Genomic DNA, 21,481 nt, shown 5'->3' on the forward strand with positions numbered 1-21,481 from the left:
ATGTTACCCAAGAAATCCTTGGCATCTCTGTTCTCTAGTTATGGTATCACTGAGATTCCGCTTGGCTAGGCCACTGCAAGTGGCTTGGCTGCAGGAATCAGCCCAAAGGGTGCAGTGGTCCTGCCTGAAACAAAGGACAGCAGACAGGAAAGTCCACAGGAAAAGGATGGATGGGAGAAATGGAACAAAAGAACATCAAACAACAGATGTGAGAGGTCACTTGCAAGGTAGAGAGCACACATGCAGCAGTGCTGCAACACTCACATGCCTCAAAAGGATTGGAGAGGACTGGGGGGGAGGTGACAAGACAGACATGCAGCTGCAAGGGGGAGAAGGCAAGGCACATCCTGACACAGCCTTTAACAGCTCCTCCTAGTAGTGCCACCAGTCCCACACTGTGGCCAGGCCATCTGGTCATGGAGACAGCAAGGGTTCAGAGTGGCAGTAACCTGCAGCCAAGTCCACCAGGAGCACCAGGTCCAGTGAACTAGACCCTGCTGTCTCCCTCTAAAGAGGGGCCCAACACCCCAGCCACTGCCAATCTCAGCTTGCCAAGAGGCCTTGGCTTGGGGAGACTCCATAGATCCCAGCTGTAACACACAAGTGTTGGAAAAGGGACAAAAACACTTTTGGTAACTGTTCTATGGCCAACAAACTTGCTTGCACAGCTTCCGAGCAAGCCATTTCCTGGACCAAACTTCAGCTCAGAGTCAGCTAGCACATTTCAAGAAATGAGCCCTTTTCACCCTCCAGCATCTCCACAGCTTCTCTGGGTAGCAGAGGTGGGAAGGGGATCCTGGACATTTCTGATCCATACCTGATTAAAGCAGAGCCAACTGGACTGGATTGTTCAGGACTTACCTGGTCCAGGGTTGAGCATCTCTGACGATGAGATGGAGATGCTGTAGCTTCTCTGGGACTCAGACCTTTATTACCCTCGAGGGGAAGCATTTTCCCCAATACCCAATATGAAAGTCCCTGTTGCAGCTTATGCCCATCACCTCCAGTTCAGCCTCAGCAGGCTTCCTGGAAAAGCTCAGATCTGTCTCCATAACCCCCCAACACAGAGCTGTGCAGCAAGTGAAACCGTTGGTCTGCATCTTGGTCAAACCCTGCATCTCACTGTGTCTCCAAGGGACTTGGGGGGGGCTGGGACTTCTTGTACATTGTCTGCCCAACTTCCCTTTCCCAAGAAGAGACTGCCAGAACCCTACCATTGTCCTGGGCCATTAGCAGAGAGGAGAGGGATGCAGACCACATGAGACAGCAGGATTTCCCCCAGTATCCCCAAACAGGCCTGGCCCTACTAGCTTCTCTGTCCCGCAAGTGGCAGCTGTGCAAAAACACAAGCCAGTGCTGGCTGCAAAGCTGCCACAGGCCACAGAGTTACGTGCACAAATCTTATTACTACCTGAACTGGGGGGAGACTGTCAACGTGTCCATAAATGGATGTTTGCTTGGAGTTTGAGAACACCTCTTGAGACACCTCTTCCTGTTGGAGAGCAACCCACGACTGCCCAGAGAGACAGTAAGTGCTGAGGCAAAGTGCTCCCTCAGGGAACACAAAGCTCAAATTCATCTGAGAAGGGGGCTAAAGGGCTAAACACAGGAGACAGATGCCTGAAGAACTGGCCCCCAACCCTTCCCAGGAGCCATGTGGAAGAAAACAGCTATCCGACAGCAGCACCTTACAAAGACAAAAAAAAAAAAAAAACACCAAAAAAAAAAGCGCCTTCTTTATTGAGAGCAGCACATAAAAACCCAACAAAACCCAACCCTTCTTGGCTGCAATACCCTCCACTCAAGCAAACAAACTAACCCATTCTAGGCTGCATTCCAGTAACAGAAATACTATGGTAGGGAGGAGTCAGCGCTCTGGAAGAGGGAGAAGGAGAGAGGGGGCTCTGCCCAGAGTCATAATACAAAAAAAGGCACAGGGTAACTGGGAAAGGTAGTGTGCTCCTTCATATGCCAGGCACTTTGTGCTCCTGTTGGCTGGCCTGTACCCATGGGGGTGTGGGGAAGTCAGGCATGCCTAGCACAGATGGACGGAGAGAGAGGCTGGGCCAGGCTGGCAGGTATGGACGTGGCGAGCAGGGACACCCCAGCTCTCAGTGGATGAGGGGGAGCTGCGCTCCATCCACACCAGCAGCCTAAGGGCACCAGGCTGAGCAGGCGGAGAGCAGGAGGCAGCAAGGGCTGTCTTTTGGGACCTGTGGAGGAAGGGGTTGGGGCTGGGGTACACTGGCTTGTGCTTTGAGTCCAGCAGCTGCTGGCGCTGAGCTGCTTGCTGGCGCATCGGGGTCAGGCTCAGCGAGGGGCTGCAGGAGTGCCAGGGGCTTCCCAGGCACATAGAGACCCCCTTCCACCCCGCCACGTCCTTCACCAGCAAGGGCCAGATGCTCAGGCTTTGCTGTCAGCTGAGCTGTCCCCAAGGGTGGTGGCGAGCTCACTGAAGGAGGGCCGATCCTTAGGGCTGGGGGCCCAGCAGCGCTGCATCAGCTTGGCCAGGCGGGAAGGGCAGCCCTCGGGGTGCGGGAGCTTCATCTTTCCTGACTGCAGACCTGGCATGAAAGAAAAGTTCAAAGGGCATAGGGAAGGGGTGTGATCCTCTCTGTGGGGTGCAAGGAGGGCAGCAATTCTCCGTGCAGGCTGGGACAGCCTCCTCAGACAGACCAGCACCATGTCAAGAGGAGGGACATCACACAGCTTGCCTGGCCACCTTTACCACACGAAAAGGAATTAGGCTACAATTCCAGAGACAGCACAAGGCACTCCACATACCTGCTAAGACCTCATCATCTGCCAGTGGAGTGTAGGGCATCTCGCCATGCGTGAAGACCTCCCACATGAGCACCCCAAAAGACCACACATCTGACTTAGTGGAGAACTCATCTTCCAGCACAGCTTCAGGTGGCATCCAGCGCAGCGGGATCCAGGCCTGGCGGAAGTGGTAGTACTCACTGTGGGCAGCACAGGCAGGCAATGAGACTGGTGCCATTCCACCCCCATTCATTCCCCTCTCAGGTTCCCACCTGACCTGTTGTACACATCCTTGCTGAGGCTCAGGGATGAGACCTTGACCTGCCGCTGGGCACTGACCAGGCAGTTCCTGGCTGCCAAGTCCCGGTGCACAAACCTGCCGTTGGAGAGATGCTCCATGCCCAGGGCCACCTGTGTGCAGAGAGACACCTGACCCCAGAGAGATGTCAGCACTGGCTGTCTTCCTTCAGGTTCCCAACCCCACAGCATTTCAAAAGCTGCACTGTCACCTTATGTTTGGTAGTGAGAGGCTGTGGCTTCAGAGACTCATCTTTGCTCTTGGAGATCCTCAGGAACTGCTTCAGGTCCCCCTGGGAGACAGACAGCAATGAAGACACAGCACCTCTACATGTCGCCAGTCTCATCAGAGAGAGGATTGCAGTGCCTGGATTTGGCAGACCTACAGATCCTCATCTCCAGATCCATGCTTCTTGCCTTGCAGGGCAAGCCAGGTTATCTTGCTTCTGGGCCTCAACTGGCTACAATCAGGGCAAACAGACCTGAAGTCTCCAGGAGGCTTTTCATGCCACAGATTGATTTCTCTCCTACAAAGTCCAGACTCCCTATAGCCCTTAGCATTCACAGCCATTCTGCAGCATGGACTCCTGCAACTTAGCTTACACAGCTGAGTCCAAGACATAAAACAGGAATCAGAAGGACATAAAGAACAAAGTCATCTCCAGGTCTTGCAGGAGAACTTCATTCCCCTGGAGACTCCTCCACAGGCTGGGAACAGCAGTAAGCTCAGCCTGGTATCCCTACACCTTGCCTGCCCTGTGCTGCCACCCTGTTGTCACACTTGCAAGCCCCATGCGCACTGTTGTCATCCCCCTGCTCCACTGCAGGCACTGCTGGTAGGGAGGGCCCTTACCAAGTCCACATACTCCAGGACCATGTAGTGTGGCTCTGCCTCGCGGCACAGCCCCAGCAGCCGCACCACGTTGGAGTGGTTCAGCTTGCCAAACATCTCTGCCTCTCGACGGAAGTCCAGCTGCAGCTGCTCATCCCTTGTCTGCAGGCTCTTCACCAGGACCAGCACTTCACCCTCGCCATCTTCTGCACCTTTGGCCTTGGCCAGGAACACTTCACCAAACTCCCCCCTGCCTGAAAGTGCAGAGAAGCACATGGGAAGAGAGAGTGTGTTAGGACAGCATGTGTATTTGACAGCCCAGTGGCTGCAGGGCCCTCGGTATCCCAGCACGTCCCATTTCATGGCTAGGACAGCTGGGGTTTCAGTCACAGGTTTCCTGCTGGAGTGGGGTCAGGGCCAGGGTAGCCCAGCATACCCAGGGTCGTGATCGTCTGCAGGTTGGAACGTGGAAAGTGCATCTTGTCAGTAGCACTGTGCCGCTTGCTGGCCCCAGAGCTGCTGCCCAGGTTGGTCAAGGCCACTTCTTCCTGAATCTCTGCTGTCATCTGCCCATTCTGCAGCAAGGCACCGCCTGTGAGGGAAGCACAAACGGCTTCAGCATCCCCCCGGGCTGTGCAGAGAATGTTATACTTGGGGCTTAGCCTCTTCTGAGGCTCTGATACTCCAGGCACTCACAACTGGCTCCAAGCACCTCAGCTTGATGTCTAGTCCCAGGCAACAGAGTGGCCTCCGTGCAGTTGTTCCCTCTAGGGCTCAGTTCCGGCCTCATCTCTGGCCCTGCAGCCACCCTTGAAATCAGATGCTGAGCAATGGCTTTGGTCCCAGAACCAGCCAGCCCCATCTGGCCTTGTCCATCCCATGCCACTCAGTCATTCCAAAGCAGTGGCTACATCCAAACTACCACTGACAAAACTCTGCAGAACAACAGCACAGGATGGGATGCGTGGGGCAGAGAGGGAGCAGAGCGAACCCTGCTCACTATAACCACAGTCTCTTGATGCCAAAGAGCATCTCAAGTCTATCTGGCATTAACTGCTGCAGTCTTGATGTCCCTGCTCCTTACTCACTTCCCAGCAAGCCAGCAATACTCATGTCCTTGAAAATCTTGAACCTCTAAGACCAGATCAGCCTGGACTTTACCTGGCTTTGTTAAAGCAGAGCTGGGAAGCACTGTTCTTGCAATCAACCCCAGCAAATTTTCTGCACAGGAACTCCACTAGAAATTTCCTTAGCATAAATAGAAGCCAGAGAACAGGACAAAACATTATTGCCTTAAGAAAGTAGAGAACCCTGCATTTTAGGCAGCTTGTAGAGGAACAACTGCATAGATAGGAAACCTTGATTTTAAATGCATTTACTGTTTGGATCAGACCTGGTGCTTTAGTAATGGTACTTTCCATAAGCTGAAGGCAGGAGTTGGAATGTAAAGGAAGGTACAGCACTGAACTAAGGTGGCTGACACACTTTCAACATCACTCTGTAGTACTGTGCATGCTGCATTTCAGCTAGTCCTGGAACAAGCATTAGGCAAACACTTAGTCGTGCAAAAGGAAATCACAAAATTAAGACTTAACCCAACACAAAATTAATTCCAACAGGAATCCCACTGCCTGTAATTTCCATCACAGGTTATTGTATAGCAGAGTGTGTACATGCATGCTTACAATTCAGGTGTACTAGAGAGGTACTAGCACATCCTGGGGTCTGGCCCCCATGACAAGGACCATGGCTTTGTCACAGGTAGGACTGCAGCCGTGAACACTGAGTTATGTTAAGAGCCATGGCTACTGACAGTTGTACACTCTCGTATGCTGGAGTAAGATTTGCAGAAGACAATAGTGAAAAAACACCACCTACCCTATAAATCGAAGTTTGATCTACTTACATTCTCCCTGTTTTTACACTAGTTATCAGCAGGACTGTTTGACCCTGTGCTGTCTGTATTCATGACTGATCGTGTCTTAAGACTACAAGCTTCAAGCCAAGAAGATAACACAAGAAGACCACTGCAACCTTGCCAAGAAAATCCTGAAGGTTGTAGAGTGAGTGTGCTGCCACTGAGAGACAGCACCAGCAGGCAGCAAGAACAGATGCTTTTGAGAACAGATTGTTTTACAGAGCTTGGACAAGGCAGTTAATAGCAGGGGGATGGCAAAAAATAACAGGAATTTAATTTATGTATCCAGCAGTCCAGAGGCAAACCAAGTGTAAAGAAATGGACTACTTTGCCCACCTGCCTACAACACCTGAAGAAAGAGACAATGCCATGCTGCCCTAGACACATTAGCATGTGCCACCTCAGAAATAAGTCCCCACAGCCATCAGCCTCCCCAGATGCTATGTCTGTATTCACAAAAAAAAAAAAAAAAAAAAAAGGCAGCACAGTCAGACAGAGGGATACTAAAAGCAAGCACCCTTGTTATAGAGGATGTGGCACAACAAGGACATGACCTTGGAAGGTAAGTGACTGGTTAGAAGTGCACTGAGCCATAGGAAATCCATAGGAAGGTCAAATCTTTCCGGATTCTGAGGGCACTGGAAAAGTCAGCTGGTAGTCAACCAGGGAATACTTGTAATTACTGAGGTAGATACTGAGATACTTCTGGTTACCTAGCTAAAGAGGGACCACGTCAAAAAGAGGCATCTTTAAAGACCATGGTGAATGGGTAACTCCACTGGAGCTGAGAGCAAACACAAACCACTTCTCCAGACAAGCTATGGTGAGGAGTGTAGACATCTGGGCACCTGGGTCTGCTTCTAGCAGTGAGGATGCATCTCTCTGACACCTAAACTGGTTACAGACAAAGGCAATAAGGAGAGGCAAACTCTGGCAGAATAAAAATATAATAAAGAGGTGCCAAGATAAAAATCCAAGACCACCTCAAAAAGATTTTAAAAAAAAATCCTTTCCCAGGAAGAAGACGTTGGCCAGCACCTGCTGGCACAGATGAGCTGCCTGCTACTTGTCCACAGAAAGAGTTCACAGTGGTGACAGTAGCAGAGCACAAAGCTGCAGAGATGCTCCTGCATCCCTACTCCCAGGGAGCTCCCCACAGCCAGACTTCTCTTCTGGAGGTTTGGCCTGTTCAAAGTACCAATGCAAGAGGAAAACCAGGAGACAAATCCAGCAGTTATGTTTTGCCAGGCCCTCAAAGCAACTCGCATGTGATCAGGTCACGGTTGTGTGCTAGAGAACTGGGAGGGAGAACATCTGCACTTATGGGGAGGTATTGGGAGATCCAGGGGATTAAGGACAGCAAACTCAACTGCGCCCTACCACTTACAAGTCCTCACTAGTATCAGCAATGCAAGGACAACCACATTGTCAGGAGAAAGCTGAAACAACTTTTGGAAGTGAAAACGATGCCCCGAGATCTCTTGGGTTCCTTGAAGGAGTCCTGTAGCTCATGCACAATGGGAACCCAGTTTAGTCTATTTGCAGGGTCTCATGGAAACAGCTGTTAAAGAACGGCTCAGCTGCCACAGAACATGAGGAAACATCCTCCAATGGACATACAGAAGGTAGGAATCACGGCAGTACAACTTGTTGCCAACATGGACAGGGTGCTGCCGTCAGCTGTTTGTAAAAGCTGCCAGTGCAGCTAGCAGCAAAGACACAGGCCAGCTGTGGCCAGCTGCAGTGACACTGAGCACTGGGAGGTGCAGCCAAAGATGCAACATGAGGCCCGAGGAAAGCAATGTCCTATCCACAGCGGTGGAGTCAGCAGCTCGGTCAACAGGGAACTGAAGCCAGGGGCACAGCTGAGAAGAGGACACAGCACAGCTGTGTCACTCGGCAAGGTGGACACACCAAATCCTGTCTGGGGCTCCCCATCTCAGGATGGTGACAGCACAACCAGAAAAGGCACACGCAGGAACAACCAGACATACAAAAGAGTTGTGTGTTCCAGTGCAAAGCTGGTAAGTGACAAGTTTGAAAAGCAAAGAGAAAATTTTTAGATAACCTGTTATGCTCCAGGAGTCCTTACTGGAGAATACTGTAGATGCTCAAAGCTTGTAAGGGTTTCAGAGATAACAGGGTGAGCTCAGTGAAACGTCTTCCCTCCAGCACCGTGAGCTGCTGAACTGTGATTTGAAGAGGCCAGCAGAGTACTTCTATTTCATTACATTGCAATAGGGATCCTTCCCTCCCTTGGTGTGTATGATGCCATGTACAGGTGCTGGGATGCAGGAGCAAAACATAACTCATCAGAAAGAGATGGCCACAATGTCGGGCTGGGATGCAGGTTTCACACTGACTTTCCTGTTTCTCACCTGGTAGTAGGTCTCTGCCACCAACCATAGACAGAACCAAGAGCAAGAGACCAAGAGTAAGGGATCGTCCCGTTCCCTGGGAACTCCCTGCCCCTCCAGCACAGGCATAGGGGGCCAGCAGTGAAATCCCCACCCTCAGGTTGGCAGTGAAGCCCCCACCCTCAGGGGTATCAGCCTCACCATTCAGACACTCCATTTCAGGCTCCTCGCCCTCTGGGTGCTTCTTCAGCCTCTTGGCTTTTCTCCGCTTCTTACAGTAGAACATCAGCCCCAGCACAATAATAATATAGGCAACAGCTGCCCCCACTGAGAGCCCAATGGTCTGGATCATCTTGTAGGGTGTGTGGCTGCCAAGTCCCTCATCCTCTTCCGCTGCTGGCTTATCTGTGAGGCAGAGAGCACCAACCAGATGAAGGTGTGGAGGGATCTCCCAAATCCTACAGGAATGTGCTGTAGGAATGAGAAAAGCCCCACCTCCCACCTGCTGCTGTGGCCACCCCCTCATCCACCCACAGCACACCGGGCACATCCCACAGCACACTGTGCTGCATCCCAATGGGGATGATGCTGTGACTACCTGGCAAGCACGACCTGACATGCAGCACCCGCATACAGGGCCAGAAGCAAGGCCTAGAATTGCCAGGGATCCCAGGAGGCCACGTGCCAACACTGGGCACTTACCTACAACATACAGGAAGGCCTCTCGGTGCTTGATGTTGCAGCTGTTGCCAGCAATACAGGTGTATTTTCCAGAGTCCTCAGTGGTGACGTCGTAAATCACCAGGGAGCCATTGGGCATGATCTGAATCCTGCCAATCACACAAACAGAGCTCTTTGCAAACACCAGAGGGCAGAGGCAGGCTTCGGGCACCTGAAGTCCCATCTCTCCAGAATGCCTCAGCCCCATGTCCCTAGTGCAACCATCTTCATCTCAGGCTGTGCAATGCTCAAGAACAAATGACTGCAGCTCAATCACAGTTCGACAGGCTGTGCCTGAAACAGTAACCCTGGGGCCACGGAAGTCCAGGTCCTGGCACATGGAGACAACTATGTGCCCACCAAGCTAGGAACCCAAGATTGCACTGCTGACACTCACATACTGAGTAGGCACAGGGAATGCCAGGCTGCACCACATTTCAGCTTGGAATGGAGGCTGTATACCTGGGCAGGAGCTTGCCAGGATCCAAAATCTTGTCCTTCCCTTTCCACTGGATGTGCGGTATGGGGTCCCCCTCTGCCTGGCACTGGAACATGGCTGTGTGCCCCTGGTACACTGTCGTGGGCTCTGGCTCTAGCTTGAAGGTGACATAAACTGAAGGCAGAGAGACCAACAGGAATGCTGTCAGTTCCTGGGAATGGTGCTGAGCTCCCGCAAGGGCGCAGGGCCAGCACTGGCACAGTGGCACATGCCCTCTCAGGCTGCACGCAAAGCACTGACTAAACAGACACCTGAGTGCCACGGGGCACAGCTTGGGGTCAGGCCAGACATTGCTTTCTCTGCAGGGGCATGCCAGTTGGGTGCCACCCAGGCAAACCCACTGCAAGGCCAGCTCAGCAGGAAACCCACCTTCCTGCTGCAGAGCCCTCACCTGCTACCACGAGCTGCACGGTGGCACGGATCTCGCCCTGTGGCCTGTTAGAGGCGATGCACGTGTAGTTCCCTGAGTCGCTCCTGCTCACCTTGTGGAAGGACAAGATGCCAGCATTGTGGCTGACATGGGATGGCAGGCTGCTCCCATCTGCAGGACACGAGAGGATGGACGCAACAGTCACGCATGAAGCACTGTGCCACATGGCAGCTTCCCAGGCAGCCACAGCACCAGTCCCACACTGGAGGTGGGACAAAGTTCCTGGGGCCCCAGGTCAGGAACAGACGTATCGCATCCAAGTCTCCCTTACCTGTTTTAGTCCACTGGATGGTGGGTTTCTCCCGGCCAGTGGCTGAACAGGACACTGTAACCTCTTTATCAAACTCCATGCACTGCAGTGGCTGGGGCGGTGGGGTGAACTTCAGCTTCTCTGCAACAGACAGATGTGCTGTTTTACACCCCTCACAGCCACAGGAGGCACTGGAGCCACAGGGTATCACACCTGCACCCTGCCAGGCAAAAGAGGTCCCCACAAGGGGGTGACTATCAGCATACCTAGCACGTGCACTCGTGCATACCCCTCGATGCTGCCTGCCGGTGTGCTGCTCACGCACTTGTACATGGTCCCATCATACACCTCCACGTTGTTGATGCGCAGCGTCCCATTCTCGGAAATCTCGAACCGCGAGTCCTGCCCAGAGGGAGGAAGGAAGGAGAGGGGCAGAAATGACGCTGTCACCAGCCCTGGGCTCAGCCCTTGCTTGTGGCACTTCTGACACTCCCCATGCCCACATCACGCCTCAGATAGACACATCCCTGTTGAGACCCACATGGAGAACTGAGACAAGCTGCAGTGATCTTTTTCTTGTCGCTGCCCCAAAAGCACACAGCTGACTGGTAGCCAAATGGCAAGAGACAGCCAGCTGTGTATCAATACATCAGTAGGATGAAGATAGTGCCAGGAACATGGCCAAAGTGGGGGTGACAGGGGATGCTGGGCCTAGGAACAAGGTGAAAAACAGCAGCAGCAGAGCAGGTGGCCAGCAGAAGTGCCCATAAGCAACAGGGGTTTGCCCCATCACCTCACCTCAGAAATGGAGACACCGTTGCGGTACCACGTGACGGTGGGTTTCAGGGAGGCCTTGCTGAGGCAGTGCAGGTATCCCGGCTTGCTCTCCTCCAGCTGGCTGTCCTTGGGCATCTCCACCCACTTGGGTACCGCTGGGCACGAAGGCAAGGGGTTACACAGGGCCACTCACTATTCCCCTGACCAGCATCAGTGCAGACAGGTAGTGTGCAGCCAGACAGGGGGCCCAGCAGCACAACCACGAGAGAGGTGTCTGTCTGTATCAGAGAGGTGATGCACCACGCTGCCCCAGTTCACCCTAACCCCCATCCAGCCCCTTTTCTGCTCCCGCCCTTCTCAGAAAGTTGCCTACTAGCCACAGTGATGCTCAGCTCCTGTTTTTTCTCTCCAGCCTTGTTGGCAGCATGGCACGTGTAGATCCCTGCATCCATCTCAGTGATACTGGTAAAAACAAGCTGCTCTGCCTCTTGGTACACCCTGCCAGCAGTGGGAATTCGTTCCTGGTTCCTCTCCCACCAGACCTGGGGGGTGGGTACGCCTCGCGGGGCAGGGCAGGACACGCGATGTCCCTGGTGCGCCGTCAACACCTTCGGGGAGAAGGGTGCCATTTCTTCGATCTCTGAGAGGAGCAATAGACAGCAGAGCTCAAACAGGGCAGGAACATGTAACCAACCCACCAGCATCATCATTCAAATGGGAAGCATCACTGGAGGGAGAGAGTGCACAAGCTATGTTTGCCCCCCTCATCCAGGTAGCAAGGATGAACCATTTCACAGATAAGCCAAGCAGTTTTCCACGTACTGACCCATCATCACACAGCTCCAGAGTGACACTGGAACTCTGGGACCCACTGCCCACCCTGCCACCAGCCCCAGGATCTCACCTGCTAGCCGCAGAGTCGCCTTCAGTACAAGAGGTTTCCCCCTCTGCCCGTGGCCAACACACTTATAGACACCGGTGCTGCGAGCCCTCACCTGGGTGATCAGCAGGGAACCGTTGGTGAACACGGTGGTCCTGGGCACGTGGGGAGAGGAAGGGCTCAGCGGGCATCTCTGTAGGGCATGGGCCAGAGCTACAGCCCTGCAATGTCCCACACGAGCCCGTGAAACCAAGAGGGAGACTGCGCCAAGCCAAAGCTTCCCAGTGTGGGGGAGCAGCACACATACACAAGGAGATGGTGGGACACATTCTGCATGGAGGAAATGAGCTCACAGAAGTCTTTTTCCTGGTGAAGAGCCGGCTCCCATCAAAAGATACATCATTAAACTGGGCCAGTTTCAAGAGAAGGAACAGCCAGGAGACGGGGCAGGGGGCACAAGGTGGCACCTGGGAGCTGCCAGGCCAAGGGCATCGGGCACCCGGATAGCACTGCTTGCCTTGCAGAGTTTGGCTGAGAGACAGTCCAGGCTCCAGGATCACCGTTCCCACCTCTGCATACTGACTAGGTGTCTGGGGCTCAGAAACATTCCTGGCTTTGGGGATCACCATGCACTTGTATCTGGCAGCACAAGGGACCCATGCACCCAGTGATTGCTGTGCAGATGTTGGGGGCTGGGAGGTGTCCCCCACATTTGGGGATCACCATTTGTGGGCATCTGGTACTGGGACACATCCCTGACTGTGAATTGTCCCAAGTCAGTGACTGGAGCTTGAGCTGTCCTTGGTTCCAAGAAATCACCACACAGACATCTGGGGCTGGGAAACAGACCCAACTGTAGGGGCCATCATTCAGGGGCATCTAGAACCGACAGCCCCGTGGACTCGTTTGAGGATAAACTGCACAGAGTCCTTTGCAGATAAAGGCCATGTACAAGGACCAAGCCCCTACTAAACCCAAGCCAGTAAAGCTAAGAAACCAATCCCCATGGCCAGCCTGACGCTGCATGCTTGCCTTCATGCACAGACAGGGTTTGGCCTCTTTCTGTCGCTTCTGGAACACAGTGCCCCTCTCCTCCCAGCCCTGCCCACATCACTGAGGTCCCTATTACTTGGATCTGTTGATGATGGGGTTGTCTTCAAAGAGCCATTCTTGCGTAGGAGGGGGCACAGCTGTAAACTGGCAGTCAAACATGGCCTCTTCGTTCTTGGTCACAATGAGGTCCTGTGGGACGATCACCGCCTGAGGAAAGCTCTCATCTGCAATGGCAGAGACCACAGGAGGGTGAAAATGGCCTGTGTCCCCTCACCAGTGCTCTGGGGGAAGCTCAAAGAAGAGGTGGATGCACCCTGCAAGCCCAAAGGAGATCGACATGCCAGCAGGGTTGGAATTATGGAATCAGAGACCAGGACTGCATGTGGTAGCTGCTCTAGGGAAAACCCCTTCTGCTTCCAGCAAGGCCCTGAGCACCCTGGCTCTTAGCAAACAGATCGAAGTTGTCACTGGACTGCAGATTTCCTTGTCCAGTTCCAAATACCTCTCTCTAAGGTCAACACTTCCTACCCTCCTTGGGTCTTGCTTCGAAAGGCCAACAGGGCACATACGTGGCACTAATATTAGCAAAACCAGCAGCACCTACAGACGCCAGGGTCCAAACCTGGCGCTCCACTACCAGAGACAACAGCATAAACCTGCTCCAGAAAAATACAATGGCAAATTAACACCTGTAGATAGGGCAGGGTTCAAATCTGGCCAGGATTTTCCAGGTCTGTCTCTGGACAGAGGCTTTGCACAGAGAAAGTCACACTAGTCTGACACTTCCCCTGCAGCCTGGCTCCTGGTCCTGCGGGAGAGGGGAGGCTGTTAGCAGGGAAGCGAAACAGTCGAGCCTCCAGCCCTAAACAGCTGGGACACAACTCACCGATGACATTCAGCGTGAAGTTGTTCTGGCTGCAGATGAAGCCAACGGCACTGCGGGCGCAGCAGTAGTAGAGCCCGTTGTCATCAGGGCTGGCACTCTGCAGGGTCAGCGTCCGCTCCTTGTTGCTGACAGAATAGGTGCTGCGGCCATCGGGGAGGGGGTTACCATCCCGAAACCACTGCCACGTGGGGCTGCAAGACAGGGACAAGAAGGTGACCAGGTGCATGGCACCGTCAGGCCTCCCCAGAGAGCAGGTGCGCCGAGGAGACAGCCCAGAGATGGCCCCTTTCCCTGGTTCTCCATCCCCGCTGCTGGCCCTGACACAGACACAAAGCCATGAGACATGCAGCCAAGTGGATGGGACACGACTGGAAAGCAACGGAGAGTGACTGCAGCACACCAAGCAGCTCAGCGACTGAACTGTGACAGCCCATTCTTACTGTGCTCCTTGCTACGCGGCTCTGAGGAAGCCGTTTGCCTTCTCCCACGGTGTGCAGCCACAGGCTCAATCCTGCCTTTCGCCTTCCCTAGACTCTACTGAATTCTTGTAGGAGAGAGGAGGGGAGGTGAGGGAGGAGGAGAGAGAGAAAGGGTTGGGGGGGAGAGAGAGAGAGAGAGAGAGAGAGAGAAAGAGAGAAGGAGAGAGAAATAGGGGAAGAGCACGCAGCCAAGGTGCAGGGGGACCCGTGGCAGGGTCCACTCCTCGGGAGGCAACCCTTACCGCGGGTGGCCATCGATGTGACACCGCAGCACCACTGTAGAGGAGGGCTGGATCTCAGTTATGCTGGCCGGCTGCTTCAGCACCACACTGCCTGTCTCAATCCCTGTAGGATCAAAGAATATCAACACAGCTGGCTCTCCAAACCTAATGAGCCCAGGTAATGGTTATTGGTGACTCACAAACAACCAGAGCAGGCAGTAAGGACACAGGCATGCTTAGATCTACATAAGCCCTCAAGCCAGCACAGAGTAAAGGACACCCACACTGCAAAGGCCCCACTTTGCTCTGTGCAGCTGTTCTCTGAGGGATAAGAGGAGTTCTGAAAGGATCTGCAGTGCCCAGGACGCACTTGCTGCACTAACGTCTCTTTCATACATACAAATGGGAATGACAGCACGAGAAAGCATCTCTGACATCCTTGGATACACCAGAAGACACAAGAAGTTTAGAGGGCATGATGGACATGTTAGCTGGAGAGGAATCCTACTTGCACAGTCCAAGCTGTCCAACCCCTGTCTCACCCCTACCCCCACAAGCATTAGAAAACAAGAGTGGTAAAGCTGTTTCCAGCCTCAGTCCTTCCCCAGAGTGCTTTTCCCTATCCACAGTGGGCAGCATCAGGCTGCTGCTTTCACCCCACACTCACACTTGATATTGAAAGATGCATTGGCTGTGCGGGCCTCCTCCCCAGTGAGCACGTTTCTCACTAGACACTGGAAGACCCCAACATCCCGGTGCCGATCGACAGCAGCAAACTGAAGGTTGCTGCCTTCCTTGAAGCGCTGCTCTGTGTCCTGAACAGGAAGCCCATTCTGCAGCCACTCAAACTCCACGTCCGCTGGCTCTTTCACCTCGCAGCGGAGGATGGCACTGCGGCCATGCAGGGCATCCTGGGAGTATGGCTCTTTGGTGAAAAGGATTGTTGCCTGAGTCCCCACAGCTGCAAGACAGAAAAAGGGGGGCATGTTCAGAGCAAGGGGGAGGAGGAGAAGGGATCAGGTAAGCATGTACTGTTCTCAAGGGTCTCCTTGAGAGTCAAAACCACTGTGTTAAGAGAAACATATCCCAAAGCACATCTGTCAAAATCAATTCAGAGTTTAACAGACCTATGCTCAGATTGTAGCACAGTTGCTTTAAGCCTGTCTCTCCAGCCATCGCTGGAACAGGGCTGCCTGGGCTTGCCACAGAGGAGAGCTCTCTGCTCCTTGGGGCCAGGGGAGTTAAGAGAGAGCTCTCATGACCCACTACTGAGTGTTAGTTACACTTTCGGCCTCAACAGAGAAACGTCTTGCAGCTGGGAAGTCAGTCACCAAAACACTGGACAGCAAGCAGCTTCCTGGGCAGTTCAGATGTTTCTTTGACCTCTTCTTGTCCTGGTTTCCTGGGATGTGTCCTAAGTCTCAGCCACGCACAGACTGTTTTCTAGGCTTTCCTCAGAGTTTCTCTCCTTGGTATTACATCTCCGTCTCACCTACACATCCTCAGAAATTATCCAGAAAAACACTCGTCTGGAACAGGGATTGTCTACGTGAATAAACACAGAAGCTGCTGGAGCACAGCTCAAGAGGATGCAGCAGTGACACCCCAAACTTATGCCGGTGAGTCAGCCCACTTGCAAGTTGAAGTGGAAACAAGAAATCCAATAGTTGACCTCAGGGTCTGATGGCAGCCTGAATGAAGGGCTGGAAGCATCCTCCTTGACACACTAAAGCCTACCCAAGAGCTCAGGGTCCCGGGGACAGAGCAGCCAGTGCTTGCCTAGGCACTGCCTGGACACGGCTGCTGAGGTAAGCTAGCACACTCCCAAAGCTGGCTGCTCCTGCCCACAGCCAGCCCTCTGCTACAGTTACCAGCTGGTCACAGCAAGGAAAGCAGACAAAGGGCAACTCAGCACCAGCTGATGGCTGTTGGACCCTGTTCCCAGCAGCATGCTCTGCAGGGAAAGGGGTGAAGTCAGGCAGATTTCAAGAATCTCAGAACGAAGACAAGCAAGAAAGTGGTTAAAACAGCATGCTCCTAGTGCTGCAAGAAAAACATGGCTGCATGGACAAGTTACATGAACAGGATCCTAGTCCAGCTGAAAGGTAGTTTCGCTTAAGACACTCAGCCACATCCTCCTGCCTGGCATATGTATACAAGCCTGGTAAAGGGAGACAATTTGACAGGACACCTCAGTCACCCAGAGCTAAGGGTAAGGGATCCTATGCCAAAAGAGACACTTTGAAGATCATGATATTCCAGAAAGCCTTAAGAGCCCTTCCCATGCTGGAAAGCCTTTGGAGACTGTTAGGTAGTGCCAATGCCAAGTGAAGCCACTCACTGGCATCCCAGTGCCAGTCACACATTTCCTGCATGGCTAGCCTGAGCTCTCCCACTCACAGCAACAGCAAGGTATAGACACAGGTGCTCATCCAATGCTGCTGCATCCCAGGATGCATCGCCAATCTCCCAGCTCCAAACACATTAGACAGGAGCAGGGGCACCTCAGCCTGTATCTGCTAAAACCTTCTTCCCATAGTCCACGCAGAGAGCAACAAAGTCCTCCCATCATGAAAAAAGCCTATTCCCAAAGACACTGGGGCAGAGGAAACAGTAATCCAGAACCCAGAGGTCTTCCCTGCCTGCCGCCTTTGCAAAGTGCGACTGTGGGTACAATTCTAATTTTCAGTCACCCCAAAGAAGCCACTGGGACAGAGGCAGCAAGGAACTGGGAGGTCATAGGAACAGAAGTGTACAACAACATACTGCAGGGTCTAGGATATCGACCTCTTTGCAGCCTGGCTTTCTACCTTCAGCATTCAACTGAGCCACTGACTTTGGTGTGCAGGCAACATCCTCAAGGGACTGTCCTCATCCAGGTTAAGGCCCACGGTTCCTAGGTGGACATCACTTGCCAGCTGTACTCACAGAATTAAAGGAGTAGCCACAGACTGATCCCTGTGGCCTGAATGGCAGAGCTGCAGACAGTGATCCGAGTCCCATCTTCTGGGTCTCATATGGAGCCAAGTCCTTATCAACATGCTGTTCTCTAAAGTCAGCATGTCCAGCGAAGTTTCCATCGCCAGCTACCATGCACCTCCCCTAAAGGTAGGAACTATCTGTTCCAAGTGTCTGTGACACTTGCCTCATGAACACCACAAGATGAACACATGTCCCAAGGTGACACAACATGTGGGAACCTGAGTTCTTGCACAAGTACACACGTTGGTTCTCTGCACATCAGATCTGTCTCATCAAGAGCACTCAGCAGGGCAGTAACCACCCAACCTCACACAAACACAGCCATGTGCTCAATGGTCCAACAGCTCCAGTGCATCAGGAGCTGAGCTCACGCCAGAACAGGCTGCTTGAAGAGACAGACAGGATGAAAGGGGAACAGAACAGTCAAATCCACTCAAGTCTGAATCTAGAGAAGACAGGCCTGTCTTTTTTCACAGATATACCTCAGGGCACCAGGCATATGACCACCAAACCATATCTGTACGGTACAAAGCATGTGTAAGGTGGCAGGGTGCACTAAGAGAGCTCATGAAGTAAATGGATTTGTTCTCCTCTTGGGGTCTCAGCCTACTGGTCATGCTAGTGCTGGAGTTTGTGATGAGGTCCTGCTCTCTAAAGGTATATGCCATTAGGGTATTAAGATATGGTATTTTAAATTATAGTGTTTCTAGCATTAAATTATCGGCATTACCAATATAAGACTAAAGAGCAGAAGAACTGCTTTTACCCCATCACTGACTGCACAATTGCATTTTCCTCAGCGCTGATCAGCTGAGAGTTTTAGCTGCCTCATCACGTGCACTCTGCTGCCTCAACATGCCCCATGTCCAGGCAGGGGCACAAGTCCCATATGGGAAGCAGGGATTTTTACCAGGTGTCAGGAAACACTGGGATCCAGCTCCCTGGTGAAACAGGAGAAACTATTTATGTCCTTGTTTTCCATGCTGGGGAAATGGACACAAACATTTCAGCTCTAGCAAGATCCCTGTGATGAACATCTAACGAGCACAGTGTCAAGGCAAATTGGGATAAATTAGTGCTGAAGTGCAGCAAGAGCCATAAACTTGTATTTTGTTTTGACAGTAACATCTAAGATGCCACGAATGAACTGGCTACACGTGTTGGAAAACCAGTGTTCCAATCATATATCAGGTTTGGACTGCAAGGAAAGACTACTAGTAGCTAGATGTAGTCCAGATGTTTTGGATGGAAGACATCAGAAGCCGAGAGCTGGACACAGCTTTTCGAGAGCATCAGGGCCCACTGTTCGGAGATGAGAAGTGCTGCACTGCCCACAAGAGCTGTGCAGCCCTGGCCCAGGAAAAGGCTGCAGTGAGCAGGGTTCAGGCATCCCCCCTGCAGCTCACCTGGGCCTTTGTGAAAGAGGCTCAAGAAAGCTGTTCAAGGAGAGGGCTACTGTGTGGGATGCCATTATCCCACAGTTTGGGTAAAACCTGTATAAAGTCAACAATCTCCACCTGTGACAAATAAAGAAGAAAATTACTCTGCTTATTCTACTCACCAGGTGGAGGACCTCCCATCTTCACTGTGGGGTAGTCAGGGCTGTGCACAGCTCAGCCACTGGTGGCTGTAAAAGCTGCCCCAGCTGGCACATGAGAGAGAACTCTTGCAGCACTGATGGAGAGCAAAGGAGACCCCAGCTCAGTCTGACTGGACACCTTCCCAACAGCATGTTTCTGCTGTGGTTTCATGAGCTCATCTGGGCTGGGGCGCATTGCTGCAAGCTGCTGAAAGAAGCAAAATGATTTCTTTCTATCCCCTTAGTGAGAGCCACCTCAAAAACTACCCAGCAACACCAAGTCAGCTTAGCAAGATTGAGCCAGTGCGGAGCTCTCCCAGCAACACAGCTGGGCCAGCCACAATCCTTGGCCAAAGCCAAGCAGCAGCCCTAAACGTGTGCTCTGGCAAAACACCTGCATGTGACACAAGCCACCCCTGGCTGGGAGAAAAAGAAACCCTCTGCACATGTTTCTGGCCTAAAATCATCTCAACTGTGGCTACAGAAAAGCTTTTCAGGAAAGCTTCAGCCAGATTAGACAAATACTGTTGAAATGCAGCACACTTGAAAACACGCAGCAGTGTGTTACCCAAAGGATATTTAACTGAAATGCAAACCCCTCCTGTTGAAGCGATAGATAAAGGTTAAGTGAATAGACTAGGGAAGCTGAACTAGTACCTCTACAGGTCCTGAAGGTATCATTCCCACACATACAGAGCAAATCATCTGGAGGGGACATGCACTGGTAGGACACACATGGGCAGAGAAATGAGCAGCTCAGATCACGTCCTGGCTCTGAGATCATACTTATGGCAAAGATCTGAATGCAGGAACACAGCATTCTCTTCCTGCAGAGGTATCCCCTGCTCAAAACTAATTTAATTTATTTAAGGAGGCAAATACCAGGAAAAACACTCACACTAACATCTGCATTGCCAGGCTCAATTTCTACCCAAGTGTATCTCAATTCCCTTCTTGGTCTTGGTATGACTCAGCCCAGACTCAGCCATTGCCAGATTCCAGCCTGAGCACGTGCAGAGCATTTCAGGGTGACAAATTAAATCATCAGAGCCGTATTCAGGACAGACTTGTGAGCAACTCTGTGAAGTTAGTCACTGCTGTCTGAAGCTCTACAGAGTAAGTTTTCAATCCTACAGGACTACCAGGAAGCAAAGGGCTCTCCACACATCTGGCAAAGGAGACCCAGCCCCATGGTAGGCAACCCACTCAAAGGCTGCCACAGCATTAATGCAGTGATCTGGCAGCAGACTTCGCAGAGACTGGGAATGTCTTTGGTTTGGGACCACTCTCCAGAGCTAGAAGAGAGAGATATTCCAATGTTGCTCGTTTCATCAGTCAGAGCTATAAGAAAATGAACCAAAAAAGTAATAAGGATCTGAGGGACCTGTGGCAGAGCTGGGGGCTAGCACAGGGAAACTGGAGCTGAAATTTTGGAGGATTTCACATCCCTGTTTCCACCTGGGAAGCACCAGGTTTGGTACATCCCAAACACAGAAACATTGTAGGGCTCTGGGGGGAAGGAGGTGGTAGCAAACTGCCCAGCCCTATGTCTCAATGCTCACTTCTCAGGATGGACATTGTCCTCCCACTCTGTGCCACGGAGATAGCTGGGCAACAGGTTCCAACCTCATGGACAGCTGACCTTCACAGGGTGCTGGTCTCTGTAAGCACAGAGATACAGCCAAAAATGTGTGGAATAGCAGTACTCACCCTTGGAAAATCAGCCCTCTCTAAGGCTATATTTAGGGCTGCAGCCAACAAGAGGGTCTATGGTCCTGGCACAACCTGGACAGGCCTGGCAGTAACAGCACCAACGCCACCTTCTGCAAGAAGCCTGAGATCACCAGGAATGCTGCCTGGTGAGTTCCAGCCATGGCACTAAGCCCAAACCTTCATGGTCATCTTACAGGCTGCAAGGGCATGGGGCAACATTACAAGCCAGGCCTTGACCTGAGCTGGGTTTTCCATCCACTGCTTTAACGCATCAGAGTGCCAGTCCCACATGAGCACTCACCTGGGGACACTCCAGTAGTCCAACGCCATCTGGATACTGCAGAGCAACTGTCTGAGCTGAGGAGACCAGGCAGCACATCTCCTGCCCTGCCTGAAAGGCCAAGTCACCTACATCTTGAAACAATCCAAAAATCACTGTCTCCTTGCCTGACGACATCGCTTGGGAATGCAGCCTCAACCACAAAGCCCTCAGCTGCTGCACAGCCTCAGATTCCTGCTGAGTCCACAGCCATCCCCCTCACCTACAGCCACGGCTGGGGAAGCAACAGGCAAGTCAGCTGGCAGCTGGAAGCACAATGCAATGCTCCACATCCCCAGCCCCATGGGAGATCCACGCCCTCATCAATCCCAAGCCACCCATCCGCAGGTATGCGCTGGGCCCAGCTCCTTCCTGGGCACCTCCTCCTCACCAAACTAAAAGAGCTCTGAACAGAGGACAGAAAGGGAAAATGAAAGGATTCATTTCACTTGGTACCCAAGAGATTACCAGTCTCTGGAGACACCACAGGATATGAGTAATCTCAAAGCTGTTTCCAACCAAACAA

The 21,481-nt window shown here is 52.5% G+C and overlaps 1 protein-coding gene across 1 annotated transcript in view; it reads right to left on the reverse strand.

The window, feature by feature from the left end:
* Positions 1–1,709: 1,709 nt before the first annotated feature.
* The window catches only part of PTK7 (protein tyrosine kinase 7 (inactive)), a 37,177-nt gene continuing 17,405 nt past the window's right edge, over positions 1,710–21,481 (reverse strand). Inside the window, exons 2-20 of the mRNA XM_050314704.1 lie at positions 15,030–15,323; positions 14,384–14,486; positions 13,663–13,853; positions 12,853–13,000; positions 11,748–11,878; positions 11,217–11,483; positions 10,865–10,998; positions 10,333–10,468; positions 10,088–10,207; positions 9,778–9,927; positions 9,350–9,500; positions 8,870–8,997; positions 8,369–8,572; positions 4,329–4,484; positions 3,914–4,146; positions 3,273–3,353; positions 3,041–3,192; positions 2,785–2,963; positions 1,710–2,564 (exon numbers count right to left, since the gene is read on the reverse strand). Of these exons, the coding sequence (XP_050170661.1) occupies positions 2,404–2,564; positions 2,785–2,963; positions 3,041–3,192; positions 3,273–3,353; positions 3,914–4,146; positions 4,329–4,484; positions 8,369–8,572; positions 8,870–8,997; positions 9,350–9,500; positions 9,778–9,927; positions 10,088–10,207; positions 10,333–10,468; positions 10,865–10,998; positions 11,217–11,483; positions 11,748–11,878; positions 12,853–13,000; positions 13,663–13,853; positions 14,384–14,486; positions 15,030–15,323 (3,119 nt within the window). The 3' untranslated portion in view covers positions 1,710–2,403. The remainder of the gene's footprint in view (positions 2,565–2,784; positions 2,964–3,040; positions 3,193–3,272; positions 3,354–3,913; positions 4,147–4,328; positions 4,485–8,368; positions 8,573–8,869; positions 8,998–9,349; positions 9,501–9,777; positions 9,928–10,087; positions 10,208–10,332; positions 10,469–10,864; positions 10,999–11,216; positions 11,484–11,747; positions 11,879–12,852; positions 13,001–13,662; positions 13,854–14,383; positions 14,487–15,029; positions 15,324–21,481) is intronic.

This window comes from Myiozetetes cayanensis, unplaced genomic scaffold (assembly GCF_022539395.1).
Source record: "Myiozetetes cayanensis isolate MyiCay16 unplaced genomic scaffold, myiCay2020 scf2-11, whole genome shotgun sequence".
Taxonomy (NCBI): Eukaryota; Metazoa; Chordata; class Aves; order Passeriformes; family Tyrannidae; genus Myiozetetes; species Myiozetetes cayanensis.